The sequence below is a fragment of the Eumetopias jubatus genome, unplaced genomic scaffold (assembly GCF_037043125.1).
Source record: "Eumetopias jubatus isolate StellerSeaLion01/CBP00866 unplaced genomic scaffold, mEumJub1_p1.0 scaffold_12, whole genome shotgun sequence".
In the NCBI taxonomy this organism is placed as follows: domain Eukaryota; kingdom Metazoa; phylum Chordata; class Mammalia; order Carnivora; family Otariidae; genus Eumetopias; species Eumetopias jubatus.
The window spans coordinates 41,756,991-41,777,460 of record NW_028274818.1 but is presented as its reverse complement, the minus strand read 5'-3'; the positions used below and the strand labels follow the sequence as shown (position 1 = coordinate 41,777,460).

The window sequence follows — 20,470 nt, the reverse complement described above, 5'->3', positions numbered from 1 at the left end:
GGCGGATTGCAGTGAGGGACCTTCATTCTGGTGTTCGTGCAGTTTAACCCATGAGGATATGACAGGTCCCTGATTTTGATAGACCATTTGGTAGACAGCAAGGTGGAAGATCTTCATCCCTAGCATTTTCCAACACTGACTCTTGTTGCCCATGAGCTGTGTAAGACAGAACTGACTTTGGAAACATCTGTTAACAGATGTGGCAGCAGAAAATCTGTTTGACTGTTGTGGGGACCTTCTTTGGAGCTAAACTTGTACTTCCTAGGAAAGTAATTAGGAAGTTTGTGGTGAAATGGTGCCAGACAGGATTCCCAGAGCTGTTGGTGAGCAGATGGTTAACCAAGAAGTTTGCTAAGCTGAAGAGCTCCAAAAATTCAAGGTATACCTGGCCCCTCGTGGTAAGTTCTGGGCGTCAGACTTCAGTCATTCCCTTCACATAGTTGAAAGAAAAACCTCAAATAAGTAAACCAGACTTCACAGGAAAAGGAAATCAGTGTTTTGTGATTTTAACCTTTCTGGAGACTATACACAAACGTGGATCTCTGTTGCCTAAGGAGTTAGCAGCTGCTGCTGTCTGGTCCGGGTGCTGCGCTCACATGGGCTGTGCGAGCCGGCAGTGCTGGATATGTGTGTGTGTGGGAAGTGCGTAACTAGCCACTTGTTACAGAAGCAACTCCCTTGCCCTTCCTGAGAGAGTGGTGTGAAGAAAACTCCGTGGGCTCTTTTCCTTCTCTTGTTAAAACCCTCACAAATCTCAAACAGATGACACTATTATATATTCCCCTGTCTTTTTGTTGTTGTTCTCCTCTGTCCTGTTAACTGATTTACTTGGAATGCCTCATGATTGTAAAATATTCAGTTCCAGATATTTACAAATGGTTCCTAATTGAATGAGTTGTCTGACTAGAGTCTCACACTTACTAGGTGTGGCTTGTGGCTCTTGAAACTGACCAGAAATCCCAAGTTCTCTTGAAAATTCTGGTTACCATTAATATTTGGCTTAAAAAGGGATTTGTTTGTGACACATGATGTTTTCTACTCTGCTTTCATGCCTTCTTTTTCAGGCTAGCACTAAGCTGAAATGAAGTTGGGAAGTGTTTTAAACTTTGAGGGACCCCACAAGCTGCTGTTAAAATAGGATTCCGTGACACACTGCAGGTTCTGGCTTTTCGAGATTTGAACCATTGCTGATAGTTCCACTTTCGTAATTCCTTGAAATGTTTATCTCAGAACTGCAAAATAATGATTACTTTGCCTTTCTTATGTCTGTGCCACTAACTGAAAACCTCTTAAAAAATAAGAGATTGAGAGTGGAATAAGCCAGGTTACTGGCCGGGTCTGTGGGGTGTTGAATGTTATCCTGGGATTGCTTTGCGGCATTTTTCTGATTCCTGCCATCGCTTTGATGTCTTCTTCAGAACATGCTTAAGGCCTCCTTGATTTCACTCTGTGCTACTAGAATTGAATCCATCCACGTGCCCCTCCCCCTCAAGTCTGACTATCAACTCTCAGAAGTTGTGGTTATGAAAGTGTGGTCCTTGGATATCAAGGGGTTCTTGTCCCTTTCACAGAAGAGTCCCTTAACCTAAAATGCTGTTCATAATAGCTCAGATGTTGTTTGTTTTTCCATGGTGCTGACATTTACACAATGATGCAAAAAGCTATGGCAGGTAAAAGTGCCGGTGCCTTAGCCTAGGTCAAGGCAGTGGCACCAAAAACTGTACCAGTAGTCACTGTTCCTCTCTCACGGTGAAGAGGAAAAAAAAGTCATACTCCCTTAAAAATGTTCTTCATTGAAACAGTAAAAATTGTATCAAATCTTGATCCTCAAAGACACTTTATTTTTAGGGTTATAGTTTACCTACAGTAAAATTGATCCTAATTTTTAGTGTACAGTTCTTCAAAATTTGACAAATGGATACAGTTGTGTGTAACCACCACCTCCACAAATAAGATATAGGACAGATCCATCCCCCCTAAAGGTTTGTTTCTCTGTGTCCCTTTGTAGCTGAACTAACGTGACTTTGCTCCTTGGTGAGTCACAGGTAAAAACTACACCAGGTGATGTGATGAGCGCTGGGTGTTATATACAACTGATGAATCACTGACCTCTATCTCTGAAACTAATAATACACTATATGTTAATTAATTGAATTTAAATAAAATTAAATAAAAAAATACTACGCCAGGTGAGTTGTAGCACAAAGGAAACTATTTGCAGCAAATAAGGAGATCACGGGGAATAACTTCCAAAGCTGTGACTCCTGAGCAAGTGTGGGTGGGTTCCTTTTATTTAGGGTTAGTGTGAATATTTAAAAAGGAGAGCCTTGTCATATGTAGAGGTGGGTGGAAGGTCACAATGTGCCTTCAGGAAATATGCCTATGCGTACATTTTATGTTATGTAAATGAGGCTTATTCTCCTCGGGCAGAGAATTTAATAATATAATGAGGCAAAGGTAGTTGTTGGTCGTTCTAGAAGTCACTCCATGGTCCCATCTGCGCAGGCTTGAGTTGGGGCTTACACTCAAACTGGTCTGGGCTGGCCGGAGGTCTTGTCAGGTTAATCACTGTTGCTTGAGGGGTTGTGGTTTTCAATGTTTGGCAGTTATGACTAAAGCTGCTATAAGAATTTGCAGGTGGTTATGTGAACATAAGTTTTCATGTCACCTAGAAGTGAGATTGTTGGGTCATATGGTAAACATGTTTAAGAAAGAGGCACATTATTTTCCAAAGTGGTTGTACCATTTTGCATTCCCATTAGAAGTGCATGGGAGTTGCAGTTACTCTACCACCTGGTCAGCCCTTCGGCATTGTCAGTCATTTGTATTAAGCCATTCTCAGTTTGTAGTGGTATCTCATTGTGGATTTGATTTGCATTTTTTCTAATAACTAATGGTATTGGACATCTTGTGTGCTTAGCTATCATCTGTATGTCATCTTTGGTGAAGTGATATTCACATCTTTTGCCTGTTTCCTTTACCCACCCCCACCCCCATTTCTTAATTGGGTTTGTTTTCTTGCTAAGTTTTGAGAGTTTTTTCAAAAATTATATTCTAAATAAAAGACATTGATCAGTTATGTAATTCATACATGTTTTCTCCCAGCCTTAGTACACATTTTACTATTCTACGTGACAAACTGAGAGTATGCCAAAGCACTTTGGCTATATTGTGAAATAAGATGGCTGTCTCCAGGAAAAGCAATTTGTGATTGAGTTACTAGCTGAAATAGCTTATTTTTTTATCCTCCACAGACTCTCATTTTTACTTGAAAGAATGCCTGGCAAACTGACTATTGAGACTTGCCCATGTTCTCAAATTTCAAAATTATCTAAAAAGTACTTGAGATATTTTCTCAAAAATGAAGAAAGTGAACCTGTCACTTACTAGAAAACAGTTGATAGTTTTTCTGCTGATGATAAAATTAGAGCCTTTTTTTTTAAGTAGAATTTTTTAAATTCCTATCATCTTACTGGTTCCCAATAGTTAAGTCTCTGATGAGACTGGTGGTGATATTATATGATTTGGAATATTGGGTAGTGAAAAGAGTCAGCATTTGCAAGACCTGTGGTACTCAGTAAACTAATACTTTCCAGATGACCAGTATATGTAATAAAATCAAACATGGGTAGGTAAAAGATCCATGTAAAATACAAGGTATGGCAATGGACTGTAATGTATAGAAGAGTTCAAAAAGCCTTTGATACAGTTTCAGGTTCCACATTGCAACTAACCTTTAAGAAACTGCCACTTTGTTGAGTTTTGGTATAGGGTCAAAAAAGAATATGCACAATTATCTAGGGGCGCCTGGGTGACTCAGTCGTTAAGCCTCTGCCTTCGGCTCAGGTCATGATCCCAGGGTCCTGGGATCGAGCTCCGCATCAGGCTCCCTGCTCCGCGGGAAGCCTGCTTCTCCCTCTCCCACTGCCCTCTGCTTGTGCTCCCTTTCTCGCTGTGTCTCTCTCTGTCAAATAAATAACTAAAATCTTAAAAAAAAAAAAGAATATGCACAATTATCTAAACAGGCTATTAAAATACTCCCTTTTCCATCTATCTGTATGAGGCTGGATTTTCCTTGTATATTTCAACAAAACATGTCAACAGACTGAATGTAGAAGGAGATATGAGAATCCAGCTGTCTTCTGTTAAACCAGATATTAAAGAGATCTGCAAGCATGTGAAATGGTAATTTTTTTTGTTTTAGAAGTTTTATTTTGCAAAAATGTTAACATGTAGCAAGTTCACTATATTTGATTACTTGCTAAATACTTTTTAAACATCTGTTTGAAATTCTGATATGGTAAATGGGAATAGATAAATAGCCCACATCAATCTAAGTTCTTTGGGGTCTTCAGTAATTCTGAAGAGTGCATAGAAGCTCTGAGATCAAAAAAGTGTATGGATTGCTACTTAAGAGAATTTAATTTGAGCATATGGTTGTGTTCTGGGGATGGAGAATGTGGTATGCCCTGAGTCTTCCTTGGTTTAAGGCTTCTCATTTTCAAAAGGGAATTTATATGTACTTTACAGAATTGCTAGTTTTTATATTCTTTATTTTTATTTTTAAAAAATATTTTATTTATTTATTTGTCAGCAAGAGAGAGCATGCACAAGCAGGGGAAACGGCAGGCAGAGGAAGAAGCAGGCCCCCACTGAACAAGGAGCCCGATGCAGGACTCGATCCCAGGACCCCGGGGTCATGACCCGAGCCAAAGGCAGAGGCCTAACCGACTGAGCCACCCAGGCACCCCTAATTTTTATCTTCTTTAAAATGAGATATTGTAGATAACCTCTTTAATCCTGTCTTCTGTTATCATGGGTGATATTCAACACTTAGAAGTAAACCAAGTACCTGGTATTATGGGAAGATGTGTACCTCTTTCTCCACCAAATCAGCCAGAAACCTTACGAGAAAGTAAAACCATGTATTTAGCTCCTCCCCTTTTTATGTTAAATAGAGTTTCTCATTAACACTGAAAGTATACGGCTGGTATGCGAGGAACAATGAGAGGACTCTGCTAACCCATAAACTGGGTATTAAACAGACCTGGGGAGATGTCCTGTTGGCCATATAGGTCAGTGATATATTCAGCCTGGCCCCATAGCTATATTCTCTGTTTTGACACTTTTTAGCTCTCATGGGTATTTTCTAACAGAAATAGTATTGTAAGTCACCTTTCTTCATTTTGCTAGTGCTTTATCTTCTGGTATTTAAACTGTCAGAGGGAGGGGTGCCTCGGTGGCTCAGTTGTTAAGGGTCTGCCTTTGGCTCAGGTCATGATCCCAGGGTCCTGGGATCGAGCCCCACATGAGGCTCCCTACTCAGCAGGAAGCCTGCTTCTCTCTCTCTTGCTCTCTCTCTCTGTCAAAAAAATAAATAAGATCTTAAAAAAAAAAAAACCTGTCAGAGGGAATAGAATGCGTGCAGTTTCCGTCTTAAAGTTATAGGCAGCAAACACCCTGAGTGAATACCCGGAAGAATTGGTTAAGAAGTCATTGAAGGATCAAAACAGATCTCTTCGTTTAGGTGCATGATTATAATCTTTGTATACTAGAGACCGTATAATTATAAAATGATTCCTTACTGGCTTTTATATGCAGTAATACTCAATTATAACATTTAAATTGTGGATATTGGCCCATTGTTAGGCAACCAATTTTTTTTGTTTTTCGTTTTTTCTCTTCTGTGTCTATCTTTATTTGCACTTCTGAAAAGTTATAGTGTCATTCTCACTACACCAGTACAGAATGCTACCTCAGAAGTGGTTGGTCTTTTTTTTAATGTGTTATCACTTTTATTTATTTATTTATTTTTCCAAGTTTTAATTTAAATTTCAGTTGTTTAACATACAATGTAATAGGAGTTTCAGGTGTAGAATTTAGTGAGTCAGCACTTCCATATCACACCCACTGCTCATCACAACAAGTGCTCTCCGTCATCCCCATCACCTATTCAACCCAAATCGCCTTCTCCCACATCTCCCCTCTGGTAACCATCAATTTGTTCTGAACAGTTGACAGTCTGTTTCTTGGTTTTCCTCTCTTCCCCCACACCCCGTGCCAAAGTTCCTTTGTTTCTTAAATTCCACATGAGTGAAATCATACGGTATTTGTCTTTCTCTGACTGACTTTGCTTAGCATTCTCTAGCTCCACCCATGTCAAATGGCAAGACTTCATTCTTTTTTATGGCTGTGTAATATTCCTGTGTGTGTGTGTGTGTGTGTGTGTGTGTGTGTGTGTGTGTTGTACATACATATGTACACACACATACCACATCTTTATCCATTCATCAGTTGATGGACACTTGGGCTCTTTCCATAATTTGGCTATTGTTGATAATGCTGCTGAAAACATCGGGTGCATGTAACCCTTTGAATTGATATTTTTGTATCCTTTGGGTAAGTACCTAGTAGTGCAATTGCTGGGTCATAGGGTAGTTCTATTTTTAACTTTTTTTGAGGAACCTCCATACTATTTCCAGAGTGGCTGCACCTGCTTGCATTCCCACCAACAGTGTAAGAGGGTTCCCCTTTCTCTGCATCCTTGCCAACATTTGTTGTTTCCCGTGGTGTTAATTTTAGCCATTCTGACTGGTGTGAGGTGATATCTCATTGTAGTTTTGATGTATTTTCCTGATGATGAGTGATGTTAAGCATCTTTTCATGTGTCTGTTAGCCATCTGTATGTCTTCTCTGGAAAAATGTTTATTCGTGTCTTCTGCCCATTTCTTAACTGGATTATTTGTTTTTGGGGGTGTTGAGTTGGATAAGTTGTTTTTTTTTTTTTTAAGATTTTATTTATTTACTTGAGAGAGAGCGCACGAGAACACATACATGAATTGGGGGCAGAGGCAGAGGAAGAAGTAGACTCCCTGCTGAGCAGGGAGGCCGATGTGGGGCTCAATCACAGGACTGAGATCATGACCTGAGCTGAAGGCAGACACTTAACTGACTGAGCCACCCAGGTGCGCCTGATAAGTTCTTTATAGGTTTTGGATACTAACCCTATATCAGATATATCACTTGCAAATACCTCCTCCCATGGAGGTGGCTGCCTTTTAGTTCTGTTGATTGTTTCCTTTGCTGTGCAGAAGCTTTTTATTTTCATAAAGTCCCAATAGTTTATTTTTGCTTTTGCTTCTGTTGCCTCAGGAGACATCTAGTAAAAAGTTGCTCTGGCCAGTGTCAAAGAGGTTGCTGCCTGTGTTCTCCTCTAGGATTTTGATGGTTTCCTGTCTCAAATTTAGGTCTTTCATCCATTTTGGATTTATTTTTTTGTATAGTGTAAGAAAGTGGTCTGGTTTCATTCTTCTGCATGTGGCTGTCCAGTTTTCCCAACACCATTTGTTGAAGAGACTTTTTTCCATTGGATATTCTTTCCTGCTTTGTCGAAGATTAATTGGCTATATGGGTGTGGGTCCATTTTGGGTTTTCTATTCTGTTTCATTGATCTATGTGTCTGTTTTTGTGCCAGTACCATACTGTTTTGATGAGTACAGCTTTGTAATAGAGCTTGAAGTCCAGAATTGTGAAGCCTCCAGCTTTGCTTATCATTTTCAAAATTGCTTTGGCTATATGGGGTCTTTTGTGGTTCCATACATTTTAGGATTGTTCTAGCTCTGAAAAATGCTGTTTGTATTTTGATAGATACCATTAAATGTGTAGATTGCTTTGGGTAGTATAGACATTTTAACAATATTTGTTCTTACAATCCATGAGAGTGGAAGTGGGGAAAATTTTTAAAACTTTGTGACCATATCTAATTTGAAAGCATTCTAAATCATAGCACTTAATGGCCTAGTTTCACTCTCTAAACAAGAAACATATTCATTTGCTATATGTATATATTATACATATTTATATTTAAAACTAATAATATTAGGAAATCTTCTAATGAGATTTTGGATTTAAAAATGTCTCAGATTAAAGACAAGCTACTCAATGGGAGAAGTATTTGCAAATGACAGCTCTGATAAAGGGTTAGTATCCAAAATATATAAGGAACTGATACAGCTCAACACCCAAAAAACAAATAATCCAATTAAAAAATGGGCAGAAGACATGAGCAGGCATTTCTCCGAAGAAGACATATGAATGGATGGCCAGCAGACACATGAAGAGCTGTTCAGCATCACTCATAATTATCCAGATCAAAACTGCAATCAAATCTTTGAACTACACTCAAATCAAAATTACAATGAGATATCACCTCACACCTGTCAGAATAGCTAAAACCAAAAATGCAAGAAACAACAGGTGTTAGCGAGAATGCAGAGAAATAAGAACCCTCTGTGCATTGTTGGTGGGAGTGCAAATTGGTGCAGCCACTGTGGAAAACAGTATAGTGGTTCCTCAAAAAGTTAAAAACAGAACTGCCCTACGATCCAGGAATCACACTACTGGGTATTTACCCAAAAAATACAAATACATTAATTTAAAGAGATACATGCACCCCTATGTTTATTGCAGCATTATTTACAATATGAAAATTGTAAGCAGCCAGTGAATGAAAGCCAAATATGAGAGCAGCCCGAGTGTCCATTGATAGATAAATGGATAAAGGAGAAGTGCTGTATATATATATATACAATGGAATATTATGTAGCCATAAAAAGAAATGAAATCTTGCCTTTGGGAACAACATGGAAGGAGCTAGAGGGTATAATGCTAAATGAAATAAGTCAGCTGGAGAAAGACAAATATATGATTTCACTCATATATGGAATTTAAGAAACAAAACAAATGAGCAAAGTTAAAAAAAAAAAAAAAAAGAAAAAGACAAACCAAGAAACAGACTCTTTACTATAGAGAACAAACTGATGGTTACCGGAGGGGGAGAGGGGTGGGGAGGTGGGGGAAATAGGTGAAGGGAATTAAGAGTGCACTTATCATGATGAGCACTGAGTAATGTATGAAATTGTTGAACCACTATATTGTACACCTGAAACTCACATAACACTCTGTTAACTATACTGGAATTCAAAAAAATTTTTTAAACTCTCAGATTAAAATACCTCTCTTCTGAAAGACTTAGCTGCATGAGTAACCCTTCCTCAACCCTTTTTACCCTCACCACCCCTCTCCCCCACCCCAAGAAAAGGAAAGCTGTGTTAGGACTTGTACATGTGAGTATAAATTACTATCACACCAAATGGCAGCATGTGTGAATGTTAATGGCACTTTAATTTGTAGGATTGCTGCTTATATGACTTTTAAGTATAGGCTGTTCAGAGAAAGATTAAATTTTGTTCCTCAGATAAACCTGATACAGCTATTTAAATAGTGACTATTTTATTCCAAAATCAGCTGAGAACATAATACTGTTATTTTTAAAGGTTTAAACTTTGATATTGGGGTGCCTGGGTGGCTCAGTCGGTTGAGCGACTGCCTTCGGCTCAGGTCATGATCCTGGAGTCTCGGGATCGAGTCCCGCATCGGGCTCCCTGCTTGGCGGGGAGTCTGCCTCTCCCTCTGACCCTCTTCCCTCTCGTGCTCTCCATCTCTCATTCTCTCTCTCTCAAATAAATAAATAAAATCTTTAAAAAAAAATAAATAAACTTTGATATTTGTTTGCAAAGAGCCTTCTATAAAGATCTAAAAACACTTTCGGGAATGGTAGTTTGCTGAAGATGGTATGTGATCACAAGTGTTAACTTAGGCAGTAGTTAACTTGTTCCTGGAACATGTTGTCTGCGATTTCAGTCCTTTCCCCTCACCTTGATTACAGAGAGGTACAGAAAGCAGTCAACACTGCCCAGGGATTATTTCAGAGATGGACAGAGCTCCTCCAGGATCCTTCCACAGCAACGAGGGAAGAAATCGACTGGACCACCAACGAGCTGAGAAACAACCTCCGGAGCATAGAGTGGGATCTCGAGGACCTTGACGAGACCATCAATATCCTTTTCTATGGTGCCTATGCCTTTGGGGTCAACAGAAAAGTGAACATGTTTTTATCCTGATTTCTCAAGTACATCATGAAGATATTTCCTTTTATAATGATTGATACTGCTTTTATTTGTACCATGACACACTTGAAATAATTGCCCAGTAAGCTAAGGGGTAGGGGCCACCTTCTTCTACAGTGCATGATAAACCCGGCAACGTGGAGACAGTGTGGTGCAGTGGTTATAAGCTCAGACCCTGAAGGCAGACCGTGTGTTCAAGTCCTGGCTACACCAGTTACTAACTTTGTGACTTTGGGCACCTTGCTCTCTGCTTCAGTTTCCTCTTCTGTAGAAAGTTAAGATAACAGTAGTTACTATCTCATAGGGTTGTTGAAAGTTGAGCAGGTAAGTGTGGGGCCTGACACGCAGTGAGCTTCTGTGAGTGTTAGTCACTATTCCATAGAGGTGTATACAGACCAGTGTCCTACATGGTTAATTAGAAATCAAAAGAAAATCCTTTTGTAGACTGTCTTTTTCCTGTTCAAGAAGTGATGTGTTACAACGCCAGTGTCCATCAGAGAGCATTTTGTACCATGAAACTGCATTTAGTCAAAGCAGATCTGTCTGTTAAGTCATGCTGTTGATGGGAGGTCCACTGACCTGACTGGCGAACCAGAGAATGATGGCCTTTTTTCAGCTGGAAAAATTCCAGTTAATCAAAAATTTTGAAGATATGCCAGTTGCATGTTCTCAGTTCTCTCTTGTTCTCTCTGTAAGAGTGATCTAGGAAACCAGCTTTTCAGGTTCATATGCAGGTTAATAAGTGGAGGTCATAATCTGTTTATAATATTTCTATTCATCATATGACGCTGGGTACCTTTTAAATTATTTTAAAAAGTATATTGTTAAAAATTAGTGGAACAAAATGTGTGAGAAGATGGGATCAAAAACACAGGTACAGGGAGATAGCTTGAGATAGAGGAAAGAGAAGAAGATTGGGGAGACAGAAATTGTGAGAGAAAGAAGACAGGTGTTAACAGATACACGCACACCTTGGAGATACTGTGGTTCGGTTCCAGACCAGCACAGTAAGGGGAGTATCGTGGTCTCAGTAAAGCGACTCAAGTGAATTTTTAGGGTTTCCTGGTGCATATAAAAGTTATGTCTACACTATACGGTAGTCTGTTAAGTGTGCAGTAGTATTTTTTTTTTAAAGATTTTATTTATTCATGAGAGACAGAGAGAGAGGCAGAGGGAAAAGCAGGCTCCCAAGGAGCAGGGAGCCCGATGCGGGACTTGATCCCAGGACCCTGGGATCATGACCTGAGCTGAAGGCAGACGCTTAACCATCTGAGCCACCCAGGTGCCAAGTGTGCAGTAGTATTTTGTCTAAAAACAATGTATATACCTTAATTTAAAAATACTTTATTGCTGGGACACCTGGCTGGCTGAGTCAGTAGAGCATGTTAACTCTTGATCTCAGGGTTGTAAGTTCAAACCCCACGTTGGGGGTAGAGATTACTTAAAAATAAAATCTTTAAAAAAATACTTTATTGCTAAAAAAGTCTAGTCATCATCTCAGCTTCCAGTTGAGTCACAATCATGGATCACCATAACAAATATAATAATGAAAAAGCTTGAAATATTTTAAGACTTACCAAAATGTGACAGAGACATGAAGTGAGCAGATGCTATTGGAAAAATGGTGCCCATAGACTTGCTCGACACAGGGTTGTGAGAAGCCTTCAATTTGTAAAACACAGTGTCTGCTAAGTGCAGTAAAACAAAGCACAATAAAATGAGGTATGCCTTTGTATTCATCATTCATTCGGCAAATAATCATTGAGTGACATTACTTAAAAATAAAATCTTAAAAAAAAAGTAAAATATATACCCCCCCAAAAAAAGCAAAGATGTACACTGCAGTGTTATTTATAATATGAAAGAAAAACAGAAATAAGCAGCATGTCCAAACCAGAGAACAGTAACTTAGAGTAAATCCAGAATAATATGTCATTTCTTTTAAATATGTCTATTTCGGGGTCATATAAGGGCTAGAGATAATATGTAAAATTGTTAATAGTCATTAATCTTTGAGTGACATTTTTGAGTAATGTGCTGGATATTTTGTTAGTTACTGAGATTGGATTGATAAAGCAAAACAGGATACCAGCCCTCATGGAATTTATGGTGGGGAGTAGTGAGGGGCTCGGGACAGGGGAACAGACATTAATCAAATAACACTATGTATTTGCAGACTGTAAGAGAAAAGACCAGAGAGCCATGCGAGTGTCTGACATGGGGCAGCAGGACCAGGCTGGGAATAAGGAGATTAGGGGAAACTTCGAAGAAGCCTCAACCTCTAGATTAATAAGCAGGATTAGCTTCTTGGCATAAATGGAATTGTTTGGAATAGCAGATGAAAAAGGCTTGCAAAGCTGTCATGGGAAAGATGATCTGAAGTCAGAAACGAGTCAACAAAGAGTGCTGGCAGGCATCTGGAAGAGCCCAGCTCAGCTGTGGTCAGCCTGCCATGGATTTGTAGTGAACCCAGTCAGCAGGGGCTGTGTTTCTTAACCTGGTGGGTCCTCTCCACTCGGAGGCACAGAGATCCTCATAGCTGTAGGAAGAGAAGGTTTGAGAATGATGTGTGTCAAGTTGACAGTGTTTTAAGAAACATCAAGCCAGATGTTATTGCTTACCTGTGAGAGATTTTGTGGTTTAACGTGATGATGTTTGTTAGGTTTTTAACGATGAAATTGCTTTCCCTTGACTTTTTGACCCACGCATAGTTGAAGCAAACCCTAGAAAATTCAACCTCGATGCAACTGAATTGAGTATAAGAAAAACCTTCATCACAAGTACTCGGCAAGTTGTCAGGGTAAGGAATATGGTCTTATTGTGTTATTTTTGCAAGAAATAGCCACACTTCTCAGAACTCTTTTTCTTAATTGTAAACTAATAGGTCAACTCTGAAACCACTTTTTAGTATGAATTAAATGCGAGTTTTTTTCCTAATTTCTCTGATTCAAATAAAGAAATCTGTTTGTAATATTGTCTAGCTTACTTCTTAGAGCAAAAATGAGAGTAGATGACCGGCTTTGGGGAGGTTCCTTGTCCATAGCTTTTGTTTCTCCACACCAGTTATCTTTTTGCCTCTTTATTTCTCAGTATACTGTATTTTTGGACAAAAGGAAGAATTAGTATTGTAGAAAACATTTGGTTTCTTGATTGATTGGTAATCACTTTGCATTGTGAAGAGTGACTCTTACCGGGTTTGGATAGCGGCCTCTTCTACCATCTGAATTGCTTCTGGAACTTTTGCAACCCATGTTACTGACATTTCCATATACAACTGCTTGACAGCCTTTCGGGAGCTGTCCAGAGCAGCATCCATCAGAGTGCAAAACACCAATCCAAGTGAACAAATCTCTAGTCTCAAATGATATAACTAATAACTTATTGTTAAAAAAAAAAACTAGGAGAAAATATCATTTAAGACAAATCTTGTCTCCTTGAGATATGTTTGTATTTTGAAACTATATAGCTAAGCCATTTGATTAGCATAACTAGATGTAAGAGAACCAGCTGTCTTTAACATATGTACTAGAAAGCAGCTTCCTTGAATAAAGAAACTTGGGATCATACCAGCGCTAACATATGGCTTTTTAGGAGTCATCTCAGGCAGGAACCTTGGTATGTGTTTGCCAAAGACTTTATGTCATGTGATTTCCTTTTGAAATTATTTCAAATGGTAGGTTATCACTGAACTTTAATTCTTGTGTCGTCTTTTATTCATTAGTTGCCTTTCTGTGTGTGTGTGTGTATAAATTATTGTTAAATAAGCCCATACTTTAATGGGCCAGTAACATTTTGGGACCTAGGTACACCATCTATATACACTGAGCATTTGTATTAGACACTCCTAATTTCTAGCCAGTTCAGAATGTTATTCTGACAAGAAAGCCCCTTATTCCGAGAAGGTAAGTCCCCAATTATTTATTTTATAAATATAGTTTGCTTTTTTATTTTTTGTAATAGATTTTCTGAAAGACACTGCTGTAGAGACTGGTATTTAAATAGCGCCTGGCAGTGAAGCATAAATTCCTGAACTCAATCATTGTGTTTCTTCTTTTTGCAAGATAGTACTTGTAAATTTTGCAAATTGAAATTCAGAGGTAAGTATATTGAAAGTTAAGTTAGTTGGTATAATTGCAAGTAGAAACCAAAGATCATTTTCTAATACTTGAAGAGGTTTTTAAAGTACATTCTTTGAAAGAAGTTTTTTTTTTTTTTTTAAGATTTTATTTATTTGAGAGAGAGCACAAGAGGAAGGTCAGAAGGAGAAGCAGACTCCCCACTGAGTGGGGGAGCCCGATGCAGGGCTCGATCTTGGGACTGTGGGATCATGACCTGAGTCCAACGCAGATGCTAAACTGACTGAGCCACCCAGGCGCACCTAAAAGAAGTATTCTAAATCAAGTCCATATTTCATATATAGTGTTGCAGTCCTTCTAGAATTGAAGTCTAAAGCATACTCAATTGTATAATCCAACTGAGTATTGTAGAGTTTTTAATCATTCTTGTTTTAATTATGACCCCTTTTTGGGAAGCTGTTATCGTTTGCTAGTTGTAGGTTAACAGTACGTAACTGAGCTTTTGCTGATCTCATTTTGATAAATTCTAATTGAAGTTCTGTAAGAAGAGAAGGAGGTAGTAATGATACCAACTTGATTTTTTTTTTTTAAAGCACCGTGTGGTGATTGACTATTATTGCATTTAGTTAGGCAGCATTTGTATACAGAGATCTCTGGGTTCTAGTTGGAGGAGATAGAGTAGGATCAGAGAGTTAGCCAGTTTGGGAAATGAGACCTAAGACCACACTCCGATTTGGGATTTGTCTTTCACAAGCTCATGTAAACTCCTCTGTTAACCATTATCAATAGGTTTTCATTTAGTTGCTCTAAACAGAATACATTTGGATCCACAGCTGATACCAGGGGTCCTTTCTCCTTCATAGGCAGGAGAGTCAGTGATACATTGTGCATTTGTGTGTCTGTGGTTGCTGTCTCTGAAGAATTACATCTTTCTCTTGTTTTTCTTTTCAATTATTGTCCATTGGTTTTGCTTTTAGAAGCCTTCCTTGTTTTAAGAGTCTTGTTTTCCCAAGTGTCTTTTAAGGTTGTACAGTTTAGTAAGTTTTGCTGGAAGAAAGCAAAATATTCTTTTGTGTGTGTAAATAGCCTTTGATAATTTTGAAGTAATCATTTTTACATTTATGGAGTTATCTACACAACAGCAATTTTGCATGTGGAATTTTTCTGTTGTGGAAATATGTTCCAGGAGTGACCTCATTTTAATTTCGTAGCAAAAGGTTTTGTAGTGTGTGGCAGAGGAATACAGGGGGTGAGCTCTTAGGAGACCTGAGTTCTAGGCTCATCTGTGACCTTAATAAAATAAAATAAAAATTTTCTTTTTTTTTTTTAAAGATTTTATTAATTTATTTGACAGAGAGAGACACAGCGAGAGCAGGAACACAAGCAGAGGGAGTAGGAGAGGGAGAAGCAGGCTTCCCGCAGAGCAGGGAGCCTGATGCGGGGCTCAATCCCAGGATCCTGGGATCATGACCTAAGCCGAAGGCAGCCGCTTAACGACTGAGCCACCCAGGTGCCCCCTTAGTAAATTTTCATCATGGCAGGTCAATTAGCTTCTTTCACTCTGTGTTTTCTTTATCAGTTAAATGGTCCTCACAGACATTTTCTAACTTTAACTTTTAAAGGAATGAGAACTATACATCCCTGTGGTGGGGTGGGGGGAACCCAACTTGTTCCAACCCAAGAATTATTCACATTTCATTCTAAGTCAAGGCAGACATGGTTAACCGAAAAGGATGAGGTATAAAGGGTGTGAGACCTCTTAGTGGGAAGTACTGGGGTATGTATAGTGTCCCATTCACTCAGTTTGGAGGACACCATGAAATGGGAACAGGAGCGTAAATAACCAGGACATTTATTGCTCTTTTGGCAGACGAACCAAATCGTATTGGTACTGCTTCTTGACTGCTGGTTCTAAACTTCATGTGTTGGAAAGATGATTGATTATGTTTTTGGCCTGATGTAACCGGTTAATGCAGAATGCTTAAAACTGTGTAGTGACTTAGCTTAAAATTCCAGATCCTAATAAGGTAGTCTGTTGCATGGTATCTTACAGCTTTTAACGTCCGTAGAAAAAATGCCATCCTGGAAGTGAAAGCCTCGTGCTTTACCTGCTGCCATGGCCACACACAGGACGCACACCACACACAGGATGCACAGCACACAGCTGTTGGGGAAGTCATGGCCATCAGGGCACCGCCTCTCCCCCCCACACATATATTTTATTAAGCAGAAACTTTAAAAACTGGAACTTTTAAAATATCTATTTCATTAAAGTAATGCATGTTTATTAAAGAAAATTAGAAAAATGTTAATAAGAGGAAAAGCTAGGAAAAGAAACCTAAGCTCAAAATAATAAACACCCAAATAATGCAACATATGTTAAGAAAAAAGAAAAAGAAGAAGATAGCAGGAGGGGAAGAATGAAGGGGAGTAAGTCGGAGGGGGAGACGAACCATGAGAGACAATGGACTCTGAAAAACAAACTGAGGGTTCTAGAGGGGAGGGGGGTGGGGGGATGGGTTAGCCTGGTGAAGGGTATTAAAGAGGGCACATTCTGCGTGGAGCACTGGGTGTTATGCACGAACAATGAATCATGGAACACTACATCAAAAACTAATGATGTAATGTATGGTGATTAACATAACAATAAAAAATTAAAAAAATAATAAACACCAAACTTTGTTATATTTTCTCAGTCATTTTGTTAATGCATGACAGTTGTATTTTTACATAGTTGTGATCATACTGTTAAGCAATCATAAGCATTTTTTATTTTTTTTAAATTAAAGGTAATCCATACTTGCTCTTTTTAAAATGCAAATAATTTTGCTGTATGAGAAAGGTGAAAATGCCTCCCGCCCATTCTGTAATTCCACTCCCTAGAAATCACTATTAACAATTTTACATATTATCTCTAGCCCTTATATGACCCCGAAATAGACATATTTAAAAGAAATGACATATTATTCTGGATTTACTCTAAGTTACTGTTCTCTGGTTTGGACATGCTGCTTATTTCTGTTTTTCTTTCATATTATAAATAACACTGCAGTGTACATCTTTGCTTTTTTGGGGGGGGTATATATTTTACTTTTTTTTTTTTAAGATTTTATTTTTAAGTAACCTCCACACCCAGCGTGGGGCTCTAACTCACAACCCTGAGATCAAGAGTTGCATGCTCTACCAACTCAGCCAGCCGAGCACCACTTTTATATTGTTTTCTTAAAATAAATCCTTTTAGTGGAATTGCTAGGTCAAGGCTGTGAATATTTGATACAAATATCACAGCTCTTGATACAAAATGTCAGGTTTATTTAGAGTCCAGTTTACCTTCCAGCCATTGTTCCAGAACAGTAGGGTTTTGTGTTTTTTTTTTACATTTTTATTGAAGTATAACAATAGAGAAAAGTACATGTATCCCAAGTATACAGCATGAAGAGTTTATAAACTGATCACAACCATGGAAACAGCACCCAGAAGCATTCCAGAGCATTCCCGGCACCCTCTAGAAGCTTCCTTGTGTCCCTTTACAGTCTTTAATTCCCTGCTCATTGTCCTGACTTCTAACAGCAAAAACACATTCTATAGCTGAAGTTCAAAGTTTAATTGAACTTCAGTTACTTTTGCCATACCCGTGTGTTGATATTTTCATTATGCAAGTAATGTTTATTGTTTTGAAAAACTATTATAAAATGTATTAAATGCATTTTTAAAGCATATATTATCCATACCAATGAACATTTCAGATATTTGCTCTGCATAGTTAATAATATATATAGGATTGCACTATTATTATTGTTTGATTGAATATCCAAATGTCATCTTTAACTCTCAGTGGTAATTGGGAGCCCACAGTCCAGGAGATATTTATTAGGTGACAGGCTCACTTTAAGGCTTCTAGAATCTAAAAAAGAGCAGCTCAGACTTCAGTATTCATAAAACTCACCCAGGGACTTGTTAGCTGTACCTTAGAGTCTGCCTGAGTAGGTCTGGGTGGGGTCTAGGGACCTGCATTTTTTTTTTTTTTTTAAGATTTTATTTATTTTGAGAGAGTGCAGATGCAGGCGGGGGCGGGGCAGAGGGAGAGGGAACGAGAGAATCTCGAGCGGCTTCCACCCTGAGCATGGTGCCCTCGGGGGCTCAGTCTCACAACCCTGGAATCATGACCCAAGCTGAAACCAAGAGTCACACACTTAACCACCTGAGCCACCAGGTGCCCAAGGGACCTGCATTACACCTCAGGTGACTGACTCAAGCAAATCTCACACATCTAAGAAATATGACTTATATCACTGAATTCCCTTTGTATTTTGTGGCAAATACTTTCTTTTACTAAGTATATTTTTCTCATTTTTTATGGGTGGCCTTTTTTTTTTTTTTTGTCTTTGAGGTTTGCGAATGGATGAAATAGGTAGAGAATCCTAGAATTTCTGGGTCAGCTGGACCCTAGGCGGAGCACCCCTCAGATGCGCTGCCTATCCAGTGTCATTTCCAAGGGCTCACATAGCCTCTTGTTGAAGGCGGCCCCCAACAGCAGGGAGCTTGCTCCTTCTAGATGCGCCATTTCTTATCTGGGGCAGCACTGGTACTTTGTGACAGGTTATAGTAAAATGATCCCTTTACTTTTGCTCTGCTTAACATTTTTTTCTACAGAAAAACTAAAGTGAGCTTCTAAAACATGAACCAGAATACTCCATGGCCCTGCTTAAAATACCTTAAGGCCTTCCCATTGCCTTTGCACAGGGGACTGCAAGCTATATAAGAACAGTTTTACATTTTTTTAAAGGATAATTAGAAAACACACACACAACAAAGAGTATATGACAGGGACTGAATCCTTAATATCTACTCCTTATCAAACAGATAAGGAGTTTGCCAACCCCTGCCTCAGGATAAAATCTAAGCCCCATGTGTTCGGCCAGCCTTCTCTTCTTTCCCCCCCACCCCTGAACACGCAGTTGGCTCCTCCACCCTCCCTTGGCCTGCCTTCTCCATAGCTGAAGGCGCAGAGCTTTTTCTTGCCTCCAGGCTTTTGTACTTGCTGTTCCCTTTGACTGGAATTCTCAGCCTCTAACTCTTTCTGTGGTTGGCTCATTCTTGCCCTTCCGATCTCGATTCCAGTGTTACCCCCATCCTTCTAAAGTGGTGTCCTTCACCCACTCAATCCCAGCCCTTTATTCCCTTCCTTCCCAACGCAGTCATCAGCTCATTGACCTGTCTGTGGGATTACTGTTTGCCCCTTCCTCACCATAGTACCCTTTCCACTCAGGCAGGGGCCTTGCCTGTATTGCTCACTGCTCTATGTGGGCATGTATTAGGCTTTAGGGAGCATTTGCCAAACGTAAAATGGGCACTTGGAAAGTTGGAGCAAGGTGGTTATTATTAAGACACACCACAGTAGGAATGACAAAAACTGTGGCACTGTCCGATCTGCTGTTCACCTGTCACGGCTCTTGGAAGAAGTTTCTAAGAGCCTAATACCTCAACGTTTGCATCTATAAAATAGCCTACTTGCCAACAGAAAATTATAACGTATTGTGGCAGCCTTTTTTTTTTTCCAAAGAAAATTTGTATTACAGTAATCATGTATTCAGTTCAAATCATTTTAAAGTATATTGGGTTGTGGTTAAATATAAGGGAAAGGGTTCATATTTAATAGTGTTTTGCTTTGGGTTAAGTAATGGGTCCATTCATTTTTCTTTCCATACAAAATTCTTTTTGATACTGTGCTAGAAATTCACTCTTGTGTTAGAAATAGTCTATACTGGGGGGCGCCTGGCTAGCTCAGTCAGTAGAGCATGTGACTTTTGATCTTGGGGTTGTGAGTTTGAGTTCCACCTTGGGTGTAGAGATTATGGGAGGAAGGAAGGAAGGGAAGGAGGGAGGGGAGTCTATTCTACACATGAATCCAACTCAGAAATAAAATAAGAATACTAGAAAGTGTTCTGGTGTTTAATGGTAAACAGACTTGATCCTAAAGTGTGTGGTTTTTCACATGCATTCTGTTTGAAGATGCTAGCCCTTGAGCACAGACTTCTGTGTTTGTGCCCCAGGATTGCCATTTACTGACTGTGTGACTTTAAGAAAGTATCTTAGCCTTTTTAGATCTCAGTCTTCTTACCTGCAAAATGGAAATAATAGCGGCTTCACAGGGTCGTTGTGAAAATTCCATGATACCTTGTGTAAGTGTACACAAGTGTACACGGTGTTGCGGTCTCTGGTAGGTACCCAGGAAATACGAGTTCCCTTCCTCTTTCTTCCTGTTTGAATTCAGTGTCCAGGTTACTCTCTTTTAAGGGAATGTGAGTCTATTTTATTTCCTTTGTTTTTGAGACTTACAAGCTAAAGAATGCTGTCTTTTTGTTTAAAAAAATTCATAATAATCTGTGTGTATTTTGTTAGCCTGTAAAATGTTAGCCGTGATTT

General features: G+C 39.0%; 1 protein-coding gene across 4 annotated transcripts in view; it reads left to right on the top strand.

The window, feature by feature from the left end:
• STX6 (syntaxin 6) overlaps window positions 1-20,470 on the top strand; it is a 49,566-nt gene that overhangs the window by 10,134 nt on the left and 18,962 nt on the right. For all 4 annotated transcript variants that reach the window (XM_028121514.2, XM_028121510.2, XM_028121513.2 and 1 more), the window contains exons 2-3: window positions 9,728-9,897; window positions 12,674-12,768. In XM_028121514.2, coding sequence (XP_027977315.1) covers window positions 9,728-9,897; window positions 12,674-12,768 — 265 coding nt within the window. The remainder of the gene's footprint in view (window positions 1-9,727; window positions 9,898-12,673; window positions 12,769-20,470) is intronic.